The sequence below is a fragment of the Zalophus californianus genome, chromosome X (assembly GCF_009762305.2).
Source record: "Zalophus californianus isolate mZalCal1 chromosome X, mZalCal1.pri.v2, whole genome shotgun sequence".
In the NCBI taxonomy this organism is placed as follows: domain Eukaryota; kingdom Metazoa; phylum Chordata; class Mammalia; order Carnivora; family Otariidae; genus Zalophus; species Zalophus californianus.
In genome coordinates, this window is record NC_045612.1 from 34472858 (window position 1) to 34494520 (window position 21663).

General features: G+C 35.2%; 1 protein-coding gene across 1 annotated transcript in view; it reads right to left on the reverse strand.

Annotated features, from left to right (window-relative positions):
• Positions 1-21663, reverse strand: part of HTR2C (5-hydroxytryptamine receptor 2C) — a 282888-nt gene that overhangs the window by 117758 nt on the left and 143467 nt on the right. Inside the window, exon 4 of the mRNA XM_027609567.2 lies at positions 19548-19861. Within this exon, the coding sequence (XP_027465368.1) occupies positions 19548-19861 (314 nt within the window). The remainder of the gene's footprint in view (positions 1-19547; positions 19862-21663) is intronic.

A 21663-nucleotide genomic window follows, 5' to 3' on the forward strand; every position in this document is an offset into this window, starting at 1 on the left:
CACTAAAAGTCCAAAAACAATCCAAGGAGTTGCAATTGATTCACTGGGGACCATTAGTTCGAGGGGCCCTATGTAAGCTTAAATATGACTTAGATATTTGGAAACGTAGTAAAGAAAACCAAGGGAAAGGATCAGTTTAAACTTGCAAGGTCTTGGGGCGCCTGGGTGGCTCAGTCGGTTAAGCATCTGCCTTTGGCTCAGGTCATGATCTCAGGGTCCTGGGATCGAGTCCCGCATCGGGCTCCCTGCTCAGCGGGGAGCCTGCTTCTCCCTCTCCCTCTGCCACTCCCCCTGCTTGCACTCCCTCTCAAATAAATAGATAAAAATCTTTAAATTTGGAAGCTGTATATTTAGATTGAGTTTTGAAATAAAATTTTATTCATTTAACATTTTAAAGGATATACTTTACCTGCCAAAACAGTTAAATTTTAAACATAAAATCTTAACACGTATATATATATATATATATATATATATATTTGTTACTTTTAAATAAATATGGAGTATATTGAGTACAAACATTAAAATGTACTACTAACTTCTACACTGGCAAACAGACATGCACAATAGTAGCTTACCACTATCAAACGGAAGCTGCTTGAAAAGAGGGATGGCTGAAATAAAAAAAAATATATATATTTATTTTTCAAAGGGAAAAAGGGATAGGAATCAAGACAGCTCATCTGAAAGGCTTGGCATCCAACCAGTGAAGCCCTAGAAATATAGAACAGGAAGGAATTTAATTTAAGCTGTAGTCATTAGGAAGTTGGGAACTGATTTCTTCAAATTTGGAAATGGTAAATATCTGTAAGCCTGACCATGAGTATTTTTAATTCCTGCAAAACTGGAGGCTAAAATTTTGAGAAAAAAAATTCTTTGTGTCTGTGCAAGAGCATGGGAGGTAATTGCCACTATTATGTGAATATTAAAAATTATTCATTTTGGTTCTTTATTATAGTCCTATACATCTAAAGTCAAAGTGTCCTTGTCAGAAAAAAAGAAGAGGGATGATAGTTCCAATAGAAGATTCAATAAATATTTTGTACACTTTTGTGGAATTTTTAATATGGGTGAATAAGTTCATATATTTGTGTCTAAATGTAATATTTACCTATGTATCAGTATTGACTTTGACTGAATGTGTTCTTTTTTTCTCCATTGTTCATTTACTTGTTAACTGAACACTAATCTGTTATGGTAACAATTCAGAGTTTCTTCTGTTTGTTTGAGGGTGGCTGTATGTGATGGAGAAAGCTTTATGTACTTGAAAATCTCAGAAAAATCATCTATTTTGGAAAGTCCTAATAGGTACTTAAAGGCATTTTGATAACAAAACACCCTTAAGTTTCACATTCATTATCATTGTTAGCTTTTATTTTCTTCTGAGGTTATTGAATACTGATTTTTAATAACTGAAATAAAGTGGGATATCATTATATCTTTACCAGAACAGGATACATGTGATAAAATTTAATTTTATATATTGATTTGATTGTTATAATTTATATAAGTAAATAATAAGTTTGTACAAATAAGTAATCAGTATTCTTTTTTTTTAAATAAATAATCAGTATTCTTAAAACTGTGTAGCAAATCTATTTGCAGGAAAAGAGGCATAAGATCACATAATGCTTGGATGGGCAAATGTTTATTATTTGTGTGTGTGCGTGTGCATGTGTGTGTGTGCACGTGCATGTTTTCTACGTGCTTCTTCCTCCTAATCTTACAATGATGGGAATACTCATCTGCTTATTTGCAGGCATCTTGTCAGGCTGGTGGGAAATAGGGAAGGCAAGGGCAATTGGTTTTCTAATTCATGTTAACAGGAATATTTAGGCGGGATATTGTTTTCTGAGAACTAATAAAATCATGATTGTAAATTGAAATTGTAGAGTATAATGTATTCCATTAGCAAAATTCTAACTAGACACATCTCAACTATTTGATGCCAAAATATTGGTGATTTTAAACAGGTGAGGAAACAAAAATTTCTGCTGGTGTGAATACAAATATCAAGAGACTTTACCTTTCATCAGGTAGCTTTTTTGAGCGTCATCACCATGGAATGTCAAGTTGAGTTTGTAGGCAACTGTGTCTTATCCACCTGAATAACTTGGGTATTTGTGCAGCAACAGGAGAATTTACAAAGGAAAGGTAAAGACTTGACCTTATTCACTTTAGGGTTCTCATGGTTTTTTGTTTGTTTTCTTTTGGTATGGTTTTGAAGATGATGAAATTATGGCTAAAATGGTGGCTAGAAAAAATTAAAATTGTACTGAAAATCTGAGAGGTGATTGGAATATAGATTTGGGGCTAAATGGTGCTGTAGGACTCTAATGACTTGTACAATATTAATATTACTTAGAGTACATAGTTTTCAGTTTATGATCCAGTTGATAACCATATTAATCCATAATAGAAGGATGCCAAGGACAACTTAATCCAATTGATTTTTAAATTTTTTATGACTTTAGTGGTAAACATTGTCCTTATGGAAGTATGTAATTTCTAAAATAGCAGCGATTTTGTACACAGATATCCATTTTCCAAAGCCTATATTTATACTTTATATTTTAAATATGATGCATATATTATTATATATTTTTACATTTTATATATATTCATGTATACATTTTATATTATACATTTTATATATATTATATATATTTATATAAATATATATAGAGAGAGTGTATATATACTCTCTCTATATATAGAGGGATCAAGGTCTTCTGAGAGATAGGGAGTTCCATGTCTTAGTATAAAGTGAGTCTAGAATGCTTCAAACCTTATTTATGCCTTACACATACATTTTTGATTTGACCTTTTTATTTGGAGATAATTATAAATTCACATGCAGTTACTTGTGGGAAATAAGGCAGAGAGGTTGCTAGCGTCCTTTACCCAGTTTCCTCTAATTATAACATCTTGCAAAACAATAGGAAAATAGCACAATAAGGATATTGGCATTGACATAGTTAGGATATGGGACATTCCCATTGCTACATGGATTCCTCCTGTTTCCCCTTTTATAACCACAGCCTCTTTCCTCCCCGTTTTCCCCTTCTTTTCTCCTTTAAACCCTGAAAGCCATTAACCTGTTCTCTCTTTTTATAATTTTATCATGTAAAGAATGCTATATAAATAGAAGCATATGGCGTGTGATCTTTTAGGATTGGTATTTGTCCCTCAGAATAATTCTCTGGAGAATCATCTAGGTTGTGTGAATCAATAGTCATTCCTTTTTATTGCTGAGTAGTATTTCATGGTAGGGATATACCTTAGTTTGTTTAACCGTTCACCCATTGAATGTTGTTTCCAGTTTGTGGCTATTATGAATAAAGCTGCTATAAACACCAGTGTATGGTTGGTTTTTTTTAAATAAACATATGTCTTCATTTCTCTGAATAAATGACCAGAAGGGCAACTGCTGGATAGTATAGATAGTTGCCAAACTATTTTCCAAAGTGTCTGTACCATTTTGTATTTTCACCAACAATGTATGAGCAATCCAATTTCTCTGAATCCTTGGTAGCATTTACTTCTGTCATTATTTTTTATTTTTGCCATTCTAATAGAGGTGTAGCATTGTGGTTTTAATTTGCATTTCCCTAATGGCTGATAATGTTGAACATCTTTTGAGGTGCTTATTTGCCATCCACATATTCTTCATGGTAAAATGTCTCTTCATGTCTTTTGCCCATTTTGTAAATGGGTTGTGATTTTTTTTTTCCTGTTGAGATTTGAGAAATCTTTGCATGTTCTAGATGCTAGTTGTCCTCGGCTGAAAATGACCTCCTGAAAGATAACTACCTCGTAATCCTTGGAACCTGTGAATGCTATTTCATAGGGCAGTAAAAAGGGGTCTTTGCAGATGTAATTAAATTAAGGATCTTGAGATGGAGAGATTATTCTGAATTATCTGGGTAAGCCCCAAAAGCAATCACATGTATCCTTATAAAAGGGAAGCAGAAGGAGATTTCATAAAGAGAAGAAGGTGCTGTGACCATGGAGCCAAGGAATGCCAGCAGCCAAAACTGACAAAGGCAAAGAATGGATGGATAGTTCCCGATAGCCTCCAGATGCATCATAGCCCTGAAAACACCCAGATTCCAGCCTAGCAATACAGATTTCAGACTTCTGGCCTCCAGAACTGTGAGAATAAATTTCCGTCATTTTAAGTTGCCAGTTGCGATGATTTCTTATAGCAGCCATGGGAAATGATTACATTATTATTCCCTTGTTGGGTATATATTTTTATATATAGTATATATATATATACTTTATATATATTAGTATATATATAAATAGTTTGTCTTTTCGTTCTCTTAAAGGGATGCTTGACAGGACAAAAGTTTTTAATTTTGAAGTCCAATTTATACATTTTTTAAATATTTTATTTTATTCATGAGAGAGAGAGAGAGAGAGAGAGAGAGAGGCAGAGGGAGAAGTAGGCTTCCCTGCTGAGCAGGCAGCCCTATGCGGGGCTCGATCCCAGGACCTTGGGATCATGACCTGAGCTGAAGGCAGATGCTTAACCAGCTGAGCCACCCAGGCGCCCCTATACATTTTTCTCTATGGGCCATGCTTTTGCTGTCAAATCGAAGAACTCTGCCTAGCCCTTAGATCCAGGAGATTACCTATACCTTTATTTTCTGCAAGTTTTATAGTTTTACATTTTACATTTAAATTTATGATCTGTTTTGAGCTAATTTTTTGTAAGGTGTGAAGTTTAGATCAAGGTTCATTTTTTTTTTTTTTTTTTTTTTTTTTTTACCTGTGGATGACCAATTCCTTTGGTACCACTTGTTCTTCCACTGAATTTCTCTTACATCTTTGTCAAAAATTAACCAGACACATTTATGTGGGTCTATTTCTGGAGTCTCGATTCTATTCCATTGGTCTATGTATCTGTTCCTCTGCACATACAACATTGTCCTGATTACTGTTGCTATTTTGTAAAAATTGATATGAAGTAGAGTGATTCCTTCCACTTTATCCTTCTTTTTAAAGATAGTTTTGAGTATTTGGGGACCTGCTTGTGGCTTTTCGTATAAATTTTGTAATAAGCTTGTGTAAGTCTAAAAACTCTTGCTGGGGCTTTGATAGGAATTGCCTTAAATCTATAAAGCAATAGATCAATTTGAGAAGTATTATAGGTTGAATTGGGCCCCCCACAATCTATATGTTGAAGTCTCCAGTAGCTCCGAAGGTGACTGTATTTAGAGAGATGGTTTTAAAACGATCATGAAGTTAAAATGAGGTCATTAGGTTAGGATGGGCCTTCATCCAATATGACTGGTGTCCCTAAGAAGAGGGAATTTCAACGCAGACAGTGCAAGGCACAGCCGGCTGAGGACACAGCTACAAAGCAGCCTTCTGCAAGGCAAGGGGAGAGGCCTCAGAAGAAACCAACCCTGCTGACCCCCTGACCTCTGACTTTTAGCCTGGACAACTGTGAGGAAATACATTTCTGTTGTGTTAGCCACCCGGCCTGTGGTGCTAATACAGGAATAACTCTACTAAGTTGAGTCTTCCAATCTCTGAACAGGGTATGTCTCCTGACTTCTTTAGGTCTTTGATTTCTTTCATCAGCACTTTGTAACATTAGGTGTACAAATTCAGTACACGTTTTTATTATATTTAGACCTGAGCATTTTATTTTCTATTGAGCAATCATAAATGATACTGAATTTTAATTTCAGTTTCCACATGTTTATTGTTCGTCTGAAAATGCGGTTGACTTTTGTGTGTCGATCTTGTATTCTGCAACCTTGCACAGCTCATTAATTCATTCTAGGAGTTTTATTGGCAGACTCTTTCAGATTTTCTACACGGACAACCATGACATCTGCAAATGGGAACAGTTTTACTGCTCTCTTTCTAATTTATATGTCTTTCTTTTACTGTCTTACCATAGTGGCTAAAACTTGCAAGTACTATGTTGTGTAACTGTCCTAAGAGCAGACATCCTTTCCTTGTTCCTAATCTTAGGGGAAAAGATTTAGTCTTGCACCCAGGTTCCACTGTTTCCACTGCTGTGGGTAGAAGAACCTGCCCTGTCACCCGGTGTGGGACTACTTGCTAGGTCCCTGTTTTGCTTTGTTCATTTGTCCATGCCTATTGAAGATCCCGAGTTGTAATCCTCTCCAGTAGCTAAGAGTAAGATGTATGAGAGAGAAAAAGAAACCCCAGGAAAGTCACTGCCATGTCATTCTTCAAGTACGGAGTTCCCTGGTCTTTTTTTTTTTTTTTTTTTTGTGCTTTTAGAACCCTTTTATAATTGTTAAATCCTCCACAGGGTATTTAGTTGTATTTAGAGGAGAGTAGCTGGGAAAAATGAGTCCATGCCATCTTATCCCTGAAACATGTATTTTTTTAAATTTTATTTTATTATGTTAGTCACCATACAGTACATCATGAGTTTTTGATGTAGTGTTCCATGATTCATTGCTTGCGTATAACACCCAGTGCTCCATGCAGTACGTGCCCTCCTTAATACCCATCACCGGGCTAACCCATCCCCCCTCCCCCCTCCCCTCTAGAACCCTCAGTTTGTTTCTCAGAGTCCATCGTCTCTCATCCTGAACCATGTATTTTAAAAATTATTATGTCATTAAATATGACATAATAATGCAAGTGGGTTTTTTTTTTTAACGAGGAATCTAGACTATCTTATTGCTAGGATGGAACTTAGAGCTAATTTGGGAATGATTTCTTGGGTTACGAGAGTTGAGTGTGTGTGAAGGCGTTGAGCAATTCAACTGTCAGTGCCAAAAAAAAAAAAAAAGGATGTCCTAGGCTGGTAGGGTACCTGGAGTTCGATCCTGATGAGTGAGGAATAGGATATGAGTGCTTGTGACTTGAGTGTTACCTATTTAAACACTATGGCTCTCAAGCATTTTTGCCAATCTACATGAAGAAAGAGTACTTAACTCATAATTGTAAACTGCTGTGTGTTTATGGTGTTCTTAGGTATATTGCATTAGTTGATCAGTTCTGTATCATGAGCCTTAGAATTCTGGTGCAGTAGCCCGGAGGGCATGATGCATTCTTTTGAGGGAAATTAAAAGGTACTTAGAGAGCATTGCTAGGTGGCTTGGGAGTGGATCTGGAGGTAGCCTAATAATGGAAAGATGAAAATAATCATCCTCTAAGTAAAGCTGCAGCTTATAGCATAAGACATACTGAGACTTCCACAAATTACATAATGAACTTTCAAATACATCTGAATATTTTTTCTCATTTATGCACGGCTCTGCTGTGCTAAAATAAATATGTAGTGCCTAAGACACTAAATCTGAAAAGCTCTGATTTAATTGCTGCATTTCATTCTGAATGATTCCTGGCTTAAACATCTAAAGCCTGAGAGTTTCTGTATCATTACACTGAAACGTGGCTGAACTTTATCAAATTTAATAGCGTGTGCTCACTTGCATTAGCAATTTGAAAATTTTGATGCCTGTTCCCAGGTCTCCATTTAACATCTCTTAAGTTTCATGTACTGAGTCCCTTTGCAAGTAGTTCCATTTTTTTAAGTAAAAGTAGAGTCCAAGTGAGAACGGGATGAAAAACTAGTTGGAAAGAAATGGGAAGCTGGGAACGTGCGTGCCTGAACTTGTGAGTGTTCATGTGCATTATTTAATCACACCCTGTGTATTACATCTCTTTTTATATCCAGACTTGAAGGGCCAAATCCTACCTATTACCATAGCAGATCTTCCCAGAGGTTTGGAATGAGCAGAGGTTTCGAGGGAGGATGAAATTTATAGCAATAAGAATACTTCTTAACTCAAGACATGAGGTCATTGTAGAAGTTCTCCAGTGGAAAAAAAAAAACACTTTACATATTTATGGGAGAATAATCATTTTGGGGGCACCTGGGTGGCTCAGTCGGTTAAGCATCGGACTCTTAATTTTGGCTCGGGTTGTGATCTCGGGGTCCTGAGATAGATCCACCTCCCCCACCCGGCACTCAGTGGGGAGTCTGCTTGAGATTCTCTCTCTCTGTCTCTCCCTCTCTCCCTGTACCCATCTCTCCCCATCGCATGCTCTCTCTCTCTCTCAAATAAACAAATCTTTAAAAAAAAGGACAATCATTTTGAAGCATATTGTGAACTAAATACCGCAGTGACAGCCAGAGACCTTGGATATCGAACATTTGAGGCACTGAACCAATTCACAGAACTGCCTTAATTTCTGCCAATACCCTGATGCACTTTTATAAAAACCAGCAGGCCAACTGTCTTGATGTTCTTGGGAACAACTTGACTTCGAATTTTCCTCTAATTCAATTTATGTGCCCCCCCCCAAACAAAATAAAGCAAAACCATCTGGATGTTTTAAAGTCATCTGTGAGTGTTAAAGTGATATAATGAAAAATGAAATGGCTATTAGAATCTACTAGTCCAGCCATGTGACCTTGGGGAAGTCAGAGCCTAAGCGAGGAATATGTAAGTGGCATGAGGTGACAAAAATTCTTTTCTTGACCAAACTTTAGGTAGGTTCCTGAGCCTTCAAGATGGAAAGTTTGTGTTATTGTTTTGTGCACTAGCCACAGAATTGAGATGAGTGCTTGGCACATAGTAGGTGTTCAAAAAATGGCTGTCGAATGATCTTCCATTTCTGTATCTATAAAATCAGATTTTTGTGAGAATTAAAAATTGCCACAACTCTTAAGGCCCTGACATAATATACTCAACTTTATACTCAAAATTTGGCCAGTGTCCCCATCTCTGCAAAGTCCTCCTGAACTATCCTCCCTCAGCTCTAGTTTGTCCAATCATTTCACACCTCCCTAGTCTTATTACCTCCCATCTGATGTGTATATATTTTGCTGCATGACTACAACTGGACATGTTGGTGTTTTCATATCATGTCTGCGACTTTCCTTTGAAGGTGTTTACTTGGATTTGTCCCTTTTACTCTTGCCTCTTTGACAAAGGGGATATACCCTCTCTGTTATCTATTGCAGTGTTTAAGGACATAGACTGTAAAGCCAGACAGTTTCAGTTTAAATCCCTACTCTATAATACCCTAACTATGTAACATTTTGTGTTACGTAATAATTCTGTCCCTCCGCATGGTAACAGTATCTAAGTCATATGGTTTGTGAAAATTAAATGATTTGGGGCGCCTGGGTGGCTCAGTCGTTAAGCGTCTGCCTTCGGCTCGGGTCCTGATCCCAGGGAATCGGGCTCCCTGCTCGGCGGGAAGCCTGCTTCTCCCTCTCCTGCTCCCCCTGCTTGTGTTCCCTCTCTCGCTGTGTCTCTCTCTGTCAAGTGAACGAATAGAATCTTAAAAGAAAGAAAGAAAGAAAATTAAATGATTTAATGCATGTAAAGTGCTTAAAATAGTGCCTGGCACATAGAAAATACTCGACAAATGTTAGCTGTGATTACTGTAGCTTCCTACAAAACTACAAACAATTAATTGTATGCTCTGCAACTTTCATAAAGACTCACCTCTAGACAGTATTGGCAAGCTGAACAACATACCTTTATATTATTGATTTGTCTACACAGATCTCAGATATATATATTCTAATTTCTTCACAATAATGGAAAATAGAACCAACGAAAGATGACACCTCAAATGCACATGCAAGGGCCCCTGGGTGGCTCAGTGGTCAAGCGTCTGCCTTCAGCTCAGGTCATGATCCCAGGGTCCTGGGATGGAGCCCCACATCAGGCTCCCTGCTCGGGGGGCTGCTTCTCCCTCTCCCCACTCATGTTCTCTCTCGCTAGCTCTCTCTCAAATAAATAAATAAAATTTTTTAAAAATATGCACATGCGGGGCGCCTGGGTTGCTCAGTCGTTGGGCGTCTGCCTTCGGCTCGGGTCATGATCCCAGGGTCCTGGGATCGAGCCCCGACATCGGGCTCCCTGCTCGGCGGGAAGCCTGCTTCTCCCTCTCCCACTCCGCCTGCTTGTGTTCCCTTTCTCTCTCTCTCTGTGTCAAATAAAAAAACAAAATCTTTAAAAAAATATGCACATGCAATGACAGGAAAACAGGATGGAAAAAGAAAGTCAGAAAAGAAGAAATTATTTGAACAATACCAGAGTAAATGTTACAGATTCTGCTTTTTTAATAGGACTCTTCAGGTTACCCATTTTTTCTTAAGTGATCTTTGGTAATTTGTCTTTAAGAGAATTAGTCTATTTCATGTAAGCTGTTGAACTGATAGGCATAAAGTTTTTCATAATATTCTGTTACTATATTTTCATGTCTATAAATTCTATAGTGATGCTCCTCTTTCATAAATGATACCGGTAATTTGAGTTGTCTCTCTTTTTTCCGTGATCAGTCTGGCTAGGGGCTTATCATTTTCATGAATCTTGTAAAAGCAGCAGCTTTGGGTTTCACTGGTTTTTCTCTGTTACTTTCCAATTTTTAACCTTTCTGATTTCTGCTCTGAACTTTGTTCATTCCTTCCTTCTGCTTGCTTTGAATTTAATTTGCTCTTCACTTCTTAGTTTCTTAAAATGGAAGCTTAGATGACTGATTTGAGACCATTCTTATTTTTCTAAAATAAGTATTTAATACCATAAATCTTCCCCTAAGCACCACTTTAGTTGCATCTTACAATTTTTTAACAGCTTTGAGATATAATTGACAAATGGAAAACTGTACATGTTTAAATGTACACAATTTGATATGCTTTCATACCCTCACGCACTTGTGCAATAATCACTATTATCAAGATAATAGACATATTCATTATGCCTCCAATTTTCTTCATGCCATTTGATAATCAATTTTCATCCGTCCCCTCCATTCCCATTGGTCCCTGGCAACCACTGTTCTTTTTTTCTGCCACTGTAGATTGGTTTGCATTTTCTAGAATTTTATATAAATGGACTTCTGGAGTATGCACTCTTTTTTGTGTGACTCTTTTAACTCAGTTGAATTATTTAGGGTTTATTCATATTTTATGTGTCATCTATCAATAATAGTTCATTCTTTTTTATTGCTGGTGTTTAACAATTTGATTATGATGTGTTGGTGTAGTTTTCTTTGAGGTTTGATGAACTTCTCAAATCTCTAAATTTGTGTCTTTCGTAAAACTTAGAAAATAATTGGTTATTTTTGGTTTAATTATTTTCCTGTACTGATCTTTTTCTCCTCTCCTTTGAAGACTCTAGTGACACAAATACTCTACGGTTTCATAGAGTCGCATAGGTTCTTGAGGCCGTGTTCATTTTTCTTCAGTCTTTCTCTCTATTTGGATGATTGGTATTAATTCATCCTCAAGTTCCCTCTTTCCTCTGTCATCTCTATTGTTATTGAACCTATCCTGTGATTTAAAAAAAAATTCGGATATTGGATTTTCCTGTCATAAAATATTCAATTTTTTACACTTTCTCCTTTTTCATAGTTTCTTTTTATTAAGAACGTCCATATTTCCATTCATTTCTATTCATTACTACATGGAGTATTGTTACAGTAGTGATTTTAAAGGCTTTGTCTGATATTTCCAACACCTAGGTAATTTGGGGTTTGGCATGTGTTGATGGTCATTTCCTTTAAAAATTTTTTCATATTTCCTGGGTATTTTTCATGTCAAGCAATTTTGTATTGCATCGTGGACCTTTTGAATATTATATTTTGTAGACTCTGGGTTCTGTTAAAACCCTCTCAGGAATGCGGATTGTGGTTGGTTTACTAGGCAATCAAACTAATTAGGTTCAGACTTAGTGTTCATGTCTGTGGGCCATGGATTCAGCATCTTTTGTTTACAAAACCTTTGCCTATGCTGCTTTGAGTCTGTCCCACAGACATGCCACTCAGGGCATGGTCCTGGACTCGGATGGTTGTTTAAATCAGTTCAATTTTCTATAGATTTTCTACGCTTCTTGAAGATCTGTCCTGTTCATGTGGAGCTAAGGGTTGAGCCTGGCACTTGTGCAGGTTCAAACAGAAGTAGGGAAACTTTTATTCTGCTCTTTCCTCCACGAGATTTCCTTCCCATACTCTCTGGCCTACAGAAGCCTATTTTTTTCTGGTCCACTGGCCAAAAAAGAAAAGGTCTCTTCAAAATGTTAGGGCTCACACCACCAAAGCATAGCTCTCTGACTAGAGCCATCCCTCTGGCAAAGCCAGCGCATGAAAAAAGAAGGGAAAAAATATTTCGATGACATTTGGCTTCCGGGGCTTCCTTTGCCAGTTACTCCGGCCAGAAAGATTGGGTATCCATAAGAGTTTAGCCACTCCTGTACTATTACCATGAGGCTATGTGACTGGGTGCTGGCCTTGGGGCAAAGCTGCTAGAGAGAAGAGGGAGAAAAAAAAATGAAAACCTCACTCCCATTCAGGTTACATTTCTAAGTTTTGATTTCCCTCCTAATCTGGCTGCTTCTGTTTATTTGTCTGAGTCCTTAGGCAGTTGCTTTTGAAATTTTTTCCAGAATTATTACATGAATCTAGCAAAAGAGGGAGTCTAGTGGGCTTACTCTATTTTTGTTGGCATCAGAACTCTCATTATTCATTTTAATGTTCACATGTTCCCAGATTTGATGAAGGGGCCCCATTAAGCTAGCTTCTGTGCTTTTTAAAAAATATAGTCCCATCATTCTTTGAGCACTCCCTTATTTTCTAGCTCAAAAAATGTTCCAGTCTTGTTATATCTTGCCCTGAGCCTCATTTCTCCAAGGGATGTCTCTTCCCATTTGTGCTTTGCTGCTACTCATATGTTGTTGCTTTTAGGCCCTCTTAATGGACAGAGATAGAAAATAATTCTAAGTACACACATATTCACAAATATTGATTTCTGTATCTATATATGTCATTACTACCATTATTATTAGGATCTGTTTTCTCCATGAATTCATACCGATAGCACGAAAATTAACCCAACACCACAGGATTCAATACTTACTTCCCCCTTCCAAGTTTTCAACTTCCTTATGCAACAGTGAGAAATTTGGTTTCTATTATCCTATCCCAGAATACACAGGAAGCAGTTTCAGAATTACCACCGTGTACCTCTGGTAAAATAAAACCTAGTACTACAATTCATTCGTTTACATTTTTCTTTAGTTTTCCATTGTGTATATAAGACAAAAAATGCACTTTAAAGTTATATGGGATAGGGTTATTTTTGTACTCTCTACTCAGTGTGGTTATGTTACTAATTTCAAATAGAGTTAAGTTCATTTGACTCTGTTCCTAATCCATTTTAGAGTTTTCTCCCAATCTTTATTTTTTAAATATATAAAACATTAACACAGTTTCCGAAGTCAAAATTATCTAAGATGTGTATTCAGAGAAGTATAATTCTCTATCCCCAATCTCTCTTTCCAGTTTCTACCTTCCCCCTGAAGGTAATAAATCTCATTATTAGTTTTTCATTTAATCATTCTGTATTTATTTTTTACGAAAATAAGATGATATGTGTATATTTTTGTATTTGTCCGTTTTCTTGCGTAGATAGTGTGCCCTATCTCCTCTTTTGCATTTTGCTTTTTTCACATGATAGTATACGTTGGGAATCACTCCATATTAGTTAATAGAGAACTTTCTTATTCCTGTTAAAAGTTTCATGGTACTCCATTATGTGGACATTCTATAGTATATTCAATTAATCTCTTTTGTATTACTTTAAATGATAAAGGCTTTATAATATGCTTAAATATCTCCTAGTGCTAGTCCTCTTGCATAGCTTTTCTCTTTCAGTTTTTTCAAGCTATCTTTGCATGTTTAATTTTGTAAATGAACTTTAATATCGACTTATCTAACTCCACAAAAAAGCTTCTTGTAAGCTTCCAAAAGACTCAAACATAAGACCTGAAACAAAAAACTCTCAGAAGAAAGCATAGGGGAAAAGCTTCATGACATTGGTCTTGGCAGCCATTTATGGATATGACACCAAAAGCATAGGCAACAAAAAAATAAATAATAATAAAAAAAAGCTTCTACACAGCAAAAGAAACCATCACAGAGTGAAAAGGCAACCTATGAAGGGGGAAGGAGAAAAAATTTGCAAGTCATATATCTGATAAAGGGTTACTCTCCAAAATATGTAAGGCACTCCTACAACTCAAGTAAAAAAACTGTAATAATCCAATTAAAAAATGAGCATTGGAGTAGACATTTCACCAAACATGATATACAAATGGATAATATGCATGTGAAAAGATACTCAGTGTCACTCATTATCAGAGAAGTGCAGATCAAAACCAAAATGAGATATCACCTCACCCTGTCAGAATGGTTAATCAAAAAGACAAGAAATAGCAAGTGTTGGTAAGGATGTGGAGAAAAGGGAACTCTTGTGCATTGTTGGTGGGAATACAAGATGGTGCAGCTGCTGTGGAAAACACTATGAAGGATCTTCAAAAATTAAAAATAGAACTGCCATATAATACAACAATCCCACTTCTGGATATTATCCAAAAGAATTGAAATCAGGATCTTGAAGCAATATTAGCACACCTATGTTCACTGTAGCACTATTGACGGTAGCCAAGATGTGGGAACAACCTGAATGTCCATCAACAGATGAATGAAAAAAGAAAGTGTTATTTTATATATATATATATATAACTTATACACATAAATGTAACATAATATATATATTTTATATATACTACATACAATGGAATACTATTTAGCCTTAAAAAAGAAGAAAAATCAGCAATATGTGACGACATGGATGAACATGGAAGACATTATGTAAGTGAAAAAAAACCAGTCACAGAAAGACAAATACTGCATGATTCCACTTACATATGAGGTATCTAAAGTAGTCAAATTCATAGACTCAAAGAATAGAATGGTGGTTGCCAGGAGAGTGAGGGAAGGGAAAATGGGGACTTACCAACAGGTATAAAGTTTCAGTTAAACAAAACGAATAAGCACTAGATATCTGCTGTACATCATTGTACCTGTAGCCAATAATAACGTTTTGTACACTTAAAAATTTAAGAGGGTAGCTCTTATGTTAAATGTTTTTGTGACAACATACTTTAAAAAAAAATTTAAATCTTGTCATTTTTATTGGAATTGAACTAATTGATACATTAATTTAGGAAGAACATAGAGATATGCTTCCATATCTTGGCTATTGTAAATAATGCTGCAGTAAACATGGGAGTAAATGTGTCTTTTTGAATTAGTGTTTTTGTTTTCTTTCGATAAATGCCCAGTAGTGGAATTATTGGCTCATATCGTATTTCCATTTTCAATTGTTTTAGGAACCTCCATACTGATTTACACAGTGGTTGTACCAACTTATATTCCCACCAACAGTGCATTAAGGTTCCTTTTTTTCCACATCCTCACCAACACTTGTTATTTCTTGTCTTTTTTGATTCTGGCCATTCTGACAGGTGTAAGGTGATATCTCATTGTGGTTTTGATTTGCATTTTTCTGATGATTAGTGATATTGAGCTTCTTTTCCTGTGCCTGCTGAGCACCTGTATGTCTTATTTGAAGAAATATCTATTCAGGTCCTCTGCCCATTATAATTGAATTATTCCACTTGGGAAATTACCTATTTTTTAATGCTCTGAATTGATCTGCACATAAATCTACAAAATAATCTCATGATTTAAAAGTGTATTTTGCTTCAGTTGTTATTCTCCTTGTGGTATCTTATTTTATACATGCTTTCTTCCTTTTTTAAAGTTAGCTGATGATTTTTTATTTTGTTTAAAAAAATTTTTTTAAAAACCAAGATTTTGATTTATTCATCAGGTATATTGTTTTTTTATGCTATAATTTCTGCTTTTCTCTTTAGTTTTTTTTTTTCTTCTTTGTGCTTTCTTTCGGTTTACTTTATAGATTTTTTCCAAGGTTGCTTTGCTGGGAATTTAATTCATTTGTATGCTTTCATTTTTACTGATAAATGTGATTAGGGCTATGAATTTTCCACCGATCACTGCTTTAAGCATATTGTATAGATTTTGATATGCAGTGTTTATGCTGCTATATTTCTAAAGAAATCTGTAATTTCAGTTTGCATTTCTCCTTTTGATCAAGAGTTGTTTATTTTTTTGAAGATTTTATTTATTTATTTGAGAGAGAGAGAGAGTGAGGGAGGGAGTGCACAGAGAGGGAGACTGAGAGGGAGAAGCAACCTTTCCGCTGATCAGAGACCCTAATGTGGGGCTCGATCCCAGGACCCTGTGATCTTGACCTGAGTCGAAGGCAGACCCTTAACAGACTGAGCCACCCAGGTGCCCCTCAAGAATTGTTTAAAAATTTGTTATATCTTCTGGGTGTTATATGCAAATAATGAATCATGGAACACTACATCAAAAACTAATGATGTAACGTATGGTGATTAACATAACATAATAAAAAAAAAGAGAAAAACATGCAAAAAAAAAGATGAGATGGTCTTTAAACTTTTGTTGTTAATTTTTCTAATATTATTGTCTTCTTATCAGAAAGTACTTTGGGTAATATTTTTACTTTTTTAATATTTTCTTTGTGGCCTAATATTTTATTAATTTCAGTGTGTGTTCCGCATGCACTTACAAAGAAGGTATACTCTTTGATAAGAGTATAAAGTTCAACACACCTGCATAAGATCTATAACCTTTTAATTTTTTTGCCCAATCTTTCTTTTTTAAAGATTATTTATTTATTTATTTGATAGAGACAGAGACAGCGACAGCGAGAGAGGGAACACAAGCAGGGGGAGTGGGAGAGGGAGAAGCAGGCTTCCTGCTGAGCAGGGAGCCCGATGCGGGGCTCCATCCCAGGACCCCGGGATCACGACCTGAGCCGAAGGCAGATGCTTAACGACTGAGCCACGCAGGTGCCCCTGCCCAATCTTTCTTATACTGAGTACGATGTGTTAAAATCTCCCATTAGTAGAATGTATTCATAAATGTGTCCTTCCATGTTCTTTTGTTTTTGCTTTATAAGGGGCATTGCTGTGTTATTGGTGGCATAGATATTCTTAACTGCTATATCTTTGTTGTTAATTATGGCTTTTATCATAAATAAGCATCTTTCTTTTTTTACTCTTGCACTGTTTTCATTCGAAATGTACTTTGTTAGGTATCAAATCACAGTTTCTGTTTTCTTATTGTTTCCATTTACTTGGTGCACTTTTGCTCATCTCGGTATTTTTAGCCATTATGAATCACTGGGTTTTAAGGGTTTCTCTTGTATACAGAATATAGTTGGGCTTTTCTTTTTTAAGCCAAATTAAAAATCTTTCATTTTTAGTCGTGTTTAGGTCCATTCAAGTTTATCGCTGTTACGGGCATGTTTGTTTTCCTCTGTCATATTACATCATGGCATATTAGTTGAGCGCATAATGTTACATTTTCTTGTGTTTCTTCCTCTAGTTGATGTCTTTTGTTCTTTCATTAATTACATTTCTTTTGGGGTTTTGGAAGGCTTGTTTTTTGTTTTAATGGTTAACTTAATTCTCATTTATATCATGTTTTATTTATATCACGCTTAATGCCCTTAAACCACTGTTTTCTTATTAACTCTATTACATTCTGGTTTGCCAATTTTTAATGGTATCATTTAGCTCCCACCTTTTGTTTATAGAAAAATCGATAAAATTATTTTACTTTCCTTTTCCTCGTTCCCTTTCTATTCTCTTCGTAATTTTAGTTGCATTCTTGCTAATTTTTTTAGAGTTTATAACACATAATAGATACTATATAACATATAACAGTATTCTTCTACCCTTATACCACTTTTATTTTTGTCTTAGCTCTAATATTACCCATATTAAATGCTCGTCATCAGTCTTTTGGATGAAATTTTCCCAATCATTTCTTTGTTAGTTTAATCTCATCCACTATTTAATTTCTTAAGAAAGGCTTATGGGCTCAGAATTCTCTAAGTTCAAAACAGATTTCAGCTTTTTATAGCCTTCATGGTTAGCAGGTCTGGATGTAAAAATCTTCATTTCAAACTTTGAGTATGTTTTTCTGCTTTTTTAATTTAAGGTATACTTAACATACAGTAAAATTCACCTTTTTAAAACTGCACACTAGAATTTATAGTTTTTCAAATTTTAGGAATTTATATATATATTTACATCATATATATATTAAATTTACATACGTATATAAAACTACCACATATACCAAAATAAATACCCCTTTTCAGTCATCCTCCCACTTTAAACCCCTTGAAACGAGTGATCTGCTTTCTTTCTTTATAGGTTTGCTTTTGAAAGAGTGTCTTACAATTGGTTAACTTTTTGAAAGATATTGCTTCTATTACTTGGCTTTATTTTTGTTAGTGGTGAAGTCAGTCTAACTCTCTTACTCTTGTAAACTTTTCCTTATTTTTACCTGAAATCCCTGAGGATGTTTTCTTTATGTTTAAAATTAAAAATAGAGTTATCATATGATCCAGTAAACAGGGTATTTACCCAGAGAAAGTGAAAACACTAAAACAAAAACATATATACACCCCTGTGTTTATTGCAGCATTATTTACACTAGCCAAGACATGGAAGCAACCCGAGTGCCCATCGATAGATGAATGAAAAAAGAAAGTATGATGTATATATACATATATCTATAATGGAATATTAGCCATAAAAAGAATGAAATCTTGAAATTTGCAACAATATGGATGGACCTAGAGGATATAATGCTAATTGAAGTCAGTCAGAGAAGGCCAAATACCATATGATTTCACTCATATGTGAAGTGTAAGAAACAAAACAAATGAACAAAGAAAAAAAGAGACACATTAAAAAAAAACAAAAACAGACTCAAATACACAGAATAAGCTGGTATTTGCCAGAGGGGAGCTGCGTAAAATAGATGAAGGGGAGTAAGAGTACTATTACCTTGATGAGCCCTGAGAATTATATGGAATTGTTGAATCATTAGATTGTACATCTGAAACTAATATAACACTGTACGTTAATTACACTTGAATAAAAAAATATAATGTGAAATGAATAGGGTAAAGGGATGGCAGAATATGAAAAGAAAAACGAGAAACCTCTCTAAAATCAATATTATGAAAACTTTGAATGCCTGAATTTTATTGTGATAATGTGACATTGCACTTATATAATTATTAATTCATTTCTTATCCCTATCACCTTGTAAAAACATAAATTGTAGACTCCATAAAGAAGAATAGCTGTTATTGAGTGCATATTATGTGCAAGCACTTAATTTGCTAACATTTAAAAAGATTATTTAAAATATATTTATTAAAGTTGATGAGTCTCTTTTTCTTTCTTCGTGAAAGAAAGGATACTAGGTATGTGTACCACCCAGAACACAGAGGTGAGAACATGTTTCTGTCACTGTCCCATTGTATACATTAAGGCAACTGTAATTGTGTATAAGTGAGACTGAGCAATACAGTATTTGTGTATGACTTTGATATATTATAAAATGTCCCTTTTGCTTTTTGAAGACTCTGCTACTGATTTATTTAATAAATATGATATACACATCCACTTCTGTCACACAATTGGCTTTTTTCTTCATTTTCCAAATGATATAAGTAAAACGATTAACTGTACGAGTGTTTACTATGATAGCTGATACACATTTAAGATATAATCAGAGATTAAAAAAACTAATAAAATTGTACTTACCATAAAGGATTGCAAGCAGAGACAGTGGCATGACAAGTAGTCCCACTAGCATATCAGCAATGGCTAGGGACATTAAGAAGTAATTGGTGGCATTGTGCAGTTTCTTTTCCAAGCTTACTGCCATGATAACGAGAATGTTGCCACCTATTGTCAAGATTATTATGATGACGATTGAAAGTGCTGGCCAGTTTTGTACCCCGTCTGGGAATTTGAAGCGTCCACCATCGGAGGTATTGAAAATGTCAGTTACTAGAGCTGCAACAGGGCTCACAGAAATATCACATTGCCAAACCAGTAGGCCAATTAGGTGCACACTGAAAATTAAGAAAAAAAAAAAATCAAATACGTATTATATTGCTTATACCCAGTAAATTGCTTATACAAAACAATTGCTTTTCTTTCAGCAACCCTTATCACCATCATCATCATCATCTCAGTATTTCTTTTTCTATCCAAAGAATATTATGAGTAAGTCACTTAGTTTATGGAAATATATATGTATAATAAACATTATCTATAGTATAAAATTATATATATGTAATCTCATTTGATCACACACACAACAACCTTGTGTTGTGTGTAGGATTGGTTTATATCCATTATGCAAATGAGGAGCCCGAGATTCAGAGAGGTTAAGTAACTTTCTCTAGGCAGCACAGCCCGTAAGTGGCAGGGGCAGGGTCCATATTCAGGACCCACTGATTTCAAGGCCTGTATTTTAAACTGTTACTCTATACAAGCAATATGAAACCACAGTGTTGTTTGATTTGCTGTAACAGTCTGTTTTTATATTTTTTCAATATTAATTTCTTCTAGATATCATCTGAGACAACTGACAACAGAATGAAAGGAGATTTTCCTTTAAGTATCCAGTACCCTGACAAGAAAATTGGACCGTTGCCCTTTTTAATCTAAAGCTAACAAGGAATAAGTTGTCATCAGACAAACTTCAGGCAAGATGTTAGAAGAGGCACAGTGGGTTTTGGCCATAGTGCATATTCATTTCTTTCTAAAGCTCTTTTTACCTTCTCACAGCTGCAGAGTGACTTTAGGCTGGTCCATACATATTAATATCTGTGCTATAAATGTTCCTTCTCTCTGACACTCTGCTCATTTCTGTCCTATGTTTTCTGGGCCCTGTTCTAGGCTAGAAAATGATTGATTTATGGTGATGACTAATTCCTATGGGTTTGCTGCTTTTCCTGTGCTGGATACAAAACCTCTGAAGTCATGTAAACTGTGCATCTCTCGGGATGGTACTTTTGTAGACTCCACTAGTAAGAATATCAGGCCAGGTGGCAAACAATGTAGAAGTGGACATGGCTATGTTTTGTACATCCCAAATCAACTTTCCTCTGTGGTGGTATGAGATTTATTCAGGTTACATACATTAAGTGTCCTTTCAAAGTGTGTGTTCCCAAGTATCTAATAAAACTAACATTTATTTTCATTAATAAAATAGATAAGAAAGATAAGCATATTCAATATTTCCTGCTTGAAAGCAAGGGTTATTATTTGAAAACGACTGTTTTTTGGGTATTCTATGTTCAGTAATAGTTATTTTATAAATATTAAGCAGCAACTGCACTATATGTAGTGGTTGTTAAACCTTGTTATTATTTATAGAGGAGAAAATTTTCTCTCGTATAAATACGTGCTGAATAATTTTTTTTTTTGTTTGCAAGACTGTTGAAGGGTCTTTCTGGAGTTGGGGAGATTGAACACATGACATTACGACATCCAGAGTCTGAGTTCTTCATATAAATGCTTTTACTTCATTATCTTATTCACTTTTCCATTGAACTAAAAATGTTATCTCTATACAGGGAAAATACATGTGTGATTTGATTAGCTCATCATTTATTACTGATCATCAGAGAAATTTACTGTAGTAAAACTGGATGATTATGATTATCGTAATGATATATTTATGATATTATGCACACGTACTTGCACATACACCGTACTTTCTAAACTTAAACTGGAATGCTTGGCCTGAGAAACTATTAACATTTTTAAAATTCAAGTAAAATACTGTAATAATTTTCTGGAGAGTTTAAAAATTATTTCTCTTAATATCTTGGTAATATACTTTTATGTCTTTTAAGATAATGAA